We start from the raw sequence: 6079 nt of genomic DNA on the forward strand, positions 1-6079 counted from the left end.
ATATATATTTATTCAGCTTCCTGAAATTATTTTAGAACATAATAACATTAGATACTGCAGAGACAATGAGTAGAAGGGTTTATTATGTATTTCCTGGAGATCAACCAGCAGAACAGCAAGGCAAATTCACAGCATATATTGACCTGAAGGTCACAGAAGTGCTCACAACTGACACATAGCACTGAAGGTCCTTCTCTCCATCCTGCAGACTTCCCATTTTTTTTTCACAACAGGAAGATGGCTTTATAAATTGCAAGGCAGCTTGTCAAGTGAGAAGTAAAGGTCATCTTACCAGTGTTTTTATTTTTAAGAGGATTTTGAGATTTATTTTTAATTGCTGGTAGACTGTCAACACATAAATAAAGAGACAGCAGATGTTCTCCACAGATTCCTTGCCCAGGGAGCATAAACTTAGCTATTGGCCAGGAATGCCAGAAAATATTTTTGGAGTTATAGTTGTATAAATAGGCTAAAATCCTGGAAGAAAGGTTGTATTTCTGATTTTAACCTCACCTTGCTGTTCTGGGCAATTTATAGACCCATCTCCAATTAAGGATGCAAACAAACAAAACCAGGAACAATCTTCTTTGGCAAAGCCATTACAATATAAAGTTAGTGTGAAAATAAAAACTGGGTCTATCTGGATTGCAATTACCCAGCTTTCTCAGAATTTATCTGTTCCTCTTTTGCCTCAATCCCCAGTGGTGTGACTACATGTCCAAAATTATCCACAACTTATTAAACCAACAGTCTGTTCAGACCACTACTGATATGTTGGGCAGACCAAGTTCTAACCTCTGAAGCACCTCATTTGGCCATACCCTTCTAATTCAACAAACTACAATTCATACAAAGAATTCAGTAAGTAGCAATGTGTTGAAAGTCTCTGAGATGTGAAGTGCTATATATCTATAGGTGTAGATCTTTTGTTTCTAATGCAAAATAGACTATGAAAAATGAAGAAGTAAAAATGATCTATGGGCATAAGTCTTTGCCAATCCCTTACCCTTCAGTCCCCCACAAATCAGCTCATATCTCTTTCTCTGCTTTATATGAGTAAAAGACAAGCCAAAGGCTGAAGATAAGATGCACTGGTTCTGTCTCTCTCATTTTAAATAAAATAGTATTTCTTCCCTTTCACCATCTTAACAAAGGACTCACTTATGACACTTGCTTAATATTTCTTTTCCCTAACTTCCCTCCTGAGTTAAATTCTGCATCTTCCTTTAATTTTTATGTGTTTATGCACTTCTGGTCTCATTCCTTTCCTGTTAAAATTGCTAATGGATTTATGACCTTAGTCACTTAAGTCATCAGTTGCTGTTCCTCTCTCCATCCATGCCACAACAGGTCCTTCACTTTTTTCCCCTCCCTAGTTTCCTTCTCCAAGCCTTTTTGGAAAGGATTACTGCCCAAACAATCAACAGCGTCTCAGACAGAGAGAGGTGCAAAGGTGAAACACTAAGTCCTCTTCAGAATTCTACATCAGATGTAATAATCAATAAGGACCCCTCCAAACAAACCCACACCCAAAACATTAGAATAATCTTCTCACATGCAACACTGCAGCATAAAGGTATATGGCACATAGTCCAGACTGGTTACCTGAGTCTTCACTGTCATAGCAAGTCCTGCTATATTGCTGTAAATCCACTTGAGGGGGCAGGTCTTGTGTTGACACTGGAGTTCCTCTTGGATCTGCATACAGTAGCAGCAAAGGCTGATAGTGACCCTTAATGCACTTTGTCACAACATCTTTCCATTTTGGACCAATCTGAAGCAACAGCAACAATTATAAAAAAATTGCACAAGAGAGATTAATTGTCATCATTTTCTATAAGCAGCTCTTTTTCCCCACATGCTTCTTTCAGTGTTTGATTTTCCACTGATACACTTTAACTCCTTCTAGATCCAGCACTGAACTGGATTCACTGAGAAAGCTCTGCAATCCATCCAGCTAAAATCAAGGTATTTGCTACCTTAGGTCTACACAAATTACCATTCCTGCCAAATATATATGACTGCAAAAATAATCCTCCTCTTGCAGATTTTTTTTCCCCTCCCATAAAAAGTTTTTCATCCTATGAAACAGTGGTGGTTTTTTTTTGTTTTGTTTGTTTGTTTTTTCCTGATGCAAATTTGTTAACAAGATGTCTTCATTCATCCATCCATCAGCATGAACAAAATGAACACTAAAAGACATCAACAACATGACAGCAAAATCAAGACAAAGCTACCCATCGGAACCTCTCCATTTTTATAGGCCAGGAAATAATTAATGTCATTATACTGAACACAGAAATCTTCCCCACGTACTAATACAGGTTTCTCCTAGTGCACTGAATATCTGTTCCAACAAATTTGCTCCATACACAAGTTTTCTACTAAAACAGTGCAGTACCTAATCTTGGCAAAGTTTTGCTGCAGAGAAATGTGACTGAACAAATGCAAGGATTAGAGTTTTCCCTTTGAGACTGTGCTTGGCATGACTACAGGATAAAGTTTTCCTCTCATTTCTATGCTTCCATGACTAGGAGGCATAAAAGTAGAATGGTGTGAGTTAATGCCAAACAAACAAATGGGATGTAATAACAGTGTGCCAAGACCCCAGCGCTGGTATCTTTAATGTCAAGGACCTCATAGTTGGTGAAAGGGGGGAACAAAGCAGCACTAACAGAAGAAGCAGAAAACCTGCTGCTGGCAGCAGCCACTAGGGAAGACTAGCATTTAAATATTTCAAAGAACCTAAAAAGCAGGCACTGAATAGCTATACTGCTTGTCAGCAGGAGAAAGATGTACGTTAGCCATGTGCACAAGCAAACTGTAGGTTTTCAAACAACAGCATAAAACCAAGACTTGCAGCCAACAGAGAAGGACTAAGAATACAGCTTCTGAGACTTCTGGTAGCTTTTTTTGAGAATGTTTTAGTCTGCTCAGAAAAAGAAGCAAGACAGTTATGGATCTTGAGTGGAGAAACAGCCAAAATTTCTTGAAATCTGAAGAAAACAGTATGGATCTACGCACACGTAGCTAACAAATGTCTAGTAGGTTATTTTTCTAAACTTTATTTGCTCACCTCTTTGACATGAGCATCATCGAAGTACATCCACTTGCGGATTTTAGTTTGGAAGAAGAAGGTAGAATAGTGTTTTCCATAGTAACAGATCATTCCCACTAAATACAGCTCTGAGTGTTTTGCTCTGTCATCAGTTACTCTGAAGAAGAGCTTCAAGAAGGGAAGTAAAATTAAAGTAGACATTAATAAAATGCCCAGAATTTTACATACTGCTTCATATTTGAAGATCTCAAAATACTATAGAGAGGCATCACAATTTTACTTCAAAAGATAGAGGAAAAAAAAGCAATAAATACTTAAGTAATTAACCCATGTTTAAGCAAACCCAGTGACATAGGCCAGGAACAGACTCCTACCAACTCAGCAGATGCTCAAGCATCAAGTCAGTCTTGGAGGCTGTGGCTGTACTTTAAGGAAGACATTTAGAACAATGATATAATACCTTTTCAGAATCAGAAGTGTGATTCTATTTTGAAAATGTGTATTCTCTGTGTCACGCAGGTTGATTTTATCAAATAATGTTTAAAGCATTCATTACTCTTTGCTTTGTAGAAACAAAGTGATTCTGACTGTGAATGGTTGGCATTTATTCTGACTTAAGCAAAGACAAATTTAGGACAATACCACAAAAAAAATGAACATAAAACAGTAGGTCAAAAGAATTCAGCACACAGAAAAAATGAAAATGTTTTCTGACCATAAAATTGACCATGTTTTATTTAAAAATAATTTTTTACTGTGTTGTTGCCTTACTGTGCAAGGGTTGCACTGTTTCATAACCATGTTTCCATTAATTGCCCCTGATTTTGGTACACTGTGCAATGCATTTTTTTTAAAAATATGTGTGTATATATAAAAAATATTTTAATGTAATACCTCAATATTATGATAAGACACAGCCACAATTTGATATACCAATAATTCAACTCTAAAGCATCATCTAATGCAGAACAAATGAATACTCTAGGGGGCAAACCTCCTTATCCCAAACGCTACTTAATTTTATCTATCATTCAATCACAGAGTTCCCAGCCACCATCTCTCAGTGACTGCTCAGCTATAAATAACACTTAAGTGTTATGACCTCACACTTCAATGAAAAGAGGATTTAAGTTAAAAAGCAGCCAGAAGAAAACCAAAATACATTTTTTTTTTCAAAAGAAATAAACTTCTGGTCTTCAAAGTGAGGGAGTATATATGTATTTTCACAGAAATAGCACAAAATTTCCTTGCACTTGAACATTTTTTTGGATTTTGACAAGTTTTGTTTTCTGGAGTAATTTTTAATTTTCAGTCATTTCAGGAACATGCAATTACAACAGTACTTTCACAGGTTTTGTGAAACATTCAGAAACAGGTCAGATTCTTTGATCTGCCCTCTATTCCTCTATTTATGGAAACCAAAAAAGCTAATGGTGGTGACACTTTTTTTCAATCTGCTACTACAGACTACCATGACAAAGACTGTTTGTAGGTAGTGCCAAAATACAAAAAACTCACATCTCCCAGTTTAAGGCAAGTGCCCAGACTGTGAATCACATCCTCAGCCAGATCAGAGTGGTCTGAGTCCCAAACCAAGCCAATAGTGATGATCTGTGGAGAGTTCATCAGCACACGGCGAATACGGATCTTTTCCCCACAGTTACTCTGAGGATTTAAATAAAACAAAATATTGAACATAATCCTCCTCTTACTATAATGTTAAAGCACGGCACTAACAAACATAAATTTCAAAAGTACAGCTTTCAAAGTGGTGGTGGTAAAACACAGCAGATCATATATGCCCAGTGTCAAGATACAAGCTTCAAAGTCATAGATGAGGAGCATTATGAAGACTGTCTGGTACCTGCAAGCTTTCAAGTGAATGCTGCTGATTCCTCCTCATACTACTGATAATGATTAAAAGGTACAGCTTAAAAGTAGGCTTATTTAAAAAAAGATAATCAAGCATACATGAAAGATACCCTAAACATTCTTAGGAACTGGAAGGAAAGCTCACTTTCTTTTAAACAGAATCTCAGTTCAAAACATGAACTCCTTCATACAAAGACTGATGCCTTATGACAGTGTCAGAAAAACCTTCAAGACGCTGCTCTGCTGTTAAAAATGGGGTGGTTGGTACTTCAAGCATCTCATCTTAAACAGGACAGTTAGCTCAGTATTCATATAAATACGAGAGCAGCAGCTGGAAGAGGAGGAGGAGAAGAGGTGCTTTACTAACCTAGAGCAGTTCTTCATTTCTTATTTCCTGTTTCTCTCCCACCTCCCACTTTTTATTTTTTAAACAACTACCAGTGCTTATTGACTGGTGAGTCTCCTCACTCTCTAGTCAGAGTACTTCTCAGAGATAAGCTTGCTTGTGAAGCTAAGGCTTTTTCAATTGGGCCTTCCAAACCATGACGTGTTGGAATTGTGGGCATCTTTAAAGCATCATGAAAGATCACCATCTGAATTCAGAGATTATCACTGTAATTTTAACAAGCAGTATATTACATTATCTTTTGGGTGGGAGGAGAGGACAACTATGACAAACTGCCTTTGCAATACTCACTTTCCCCTTGTGACAGGTCACAAAGGTACCTCTGCAAAATTCCAGGAGAGGGAAAAAAAAAAATAAAAAAATAACAGCACAAAAAAACCCCACACACCAGACAAAAAACCTTTTCATAGTGAGAATAGCTTCTCATCTCTACAGAGACCAGTTTCACAACTGGATATAATAATTTTGGACACTACAACCAGGGAAGAGATTATAAAAACATTTCTTCCCCACAGCAATCTAGAAAATTAATCAGAATTTCAGTCCCCATTATCAACAAGACAAAAATGAAAAATTAAGAAAATAGAAATAAATGAGCTTAACAACAAGGCAATCAAGACAGACTTTTTTTTTTAACAGGTCCAGGACTGTTATGTTTAAATGTAGATATGAAGTGTTTACATTAAGATGATAATATTCACATGGATTTTACAAGGGTCATTCAAACTATGCATTCCTGCAGA

At 36.8% G+C, this 6079-nt stretch overlaps 1 protein-coding gene across 1 annotated transcript in view; it reads right to left on the reverse strand.

The window, feature by feature from the left end:
- Positions 1–1605: 1605 nt before the first annotated feature.
- LOC103781802 (inactive ubiquitin carboxyl-terminal hydrolase 54-like) overlaps positions 1606–6079 on the reverse strand; it is a gene marked incomplete at its 3' end in the record, with an annotated part of 24244 nt that continues 19770 nt past the window's right edge. The window contains exons 7-9 of the mRNA XM_008949525.1: positions 4577–4723; positions 3077–3226; positions 1606–1774 (exon numbers count right to left, since the gene is read on the reverse strand). Of these exons, the coding sequence (XP_008947773.1) occupies positions 1606–1774; positions 3077–3226; positions 4577–4723 (466 nt within the window). The remainder of the gene's footprint in view (positions 1775–3076; positions 3227–4576; positions 4724–6079) is intronic.

Source organism: Merops nubicus, unplaced genomic scaffold (genome assembly GCF_000691845.1).
Source record: "Merops nubicus isolate BGI_N331 unplaced genomic scaffold, ASM69184v1 scaffold18471, whole genome shotgun sequence".
Classification (NCBI taxonomy): domain Eukaryota; kingdom Metazoa; phylum Chordata; class Aves; order Coraciiformes; family Meropidae; genus Merops; species Merops nubicus.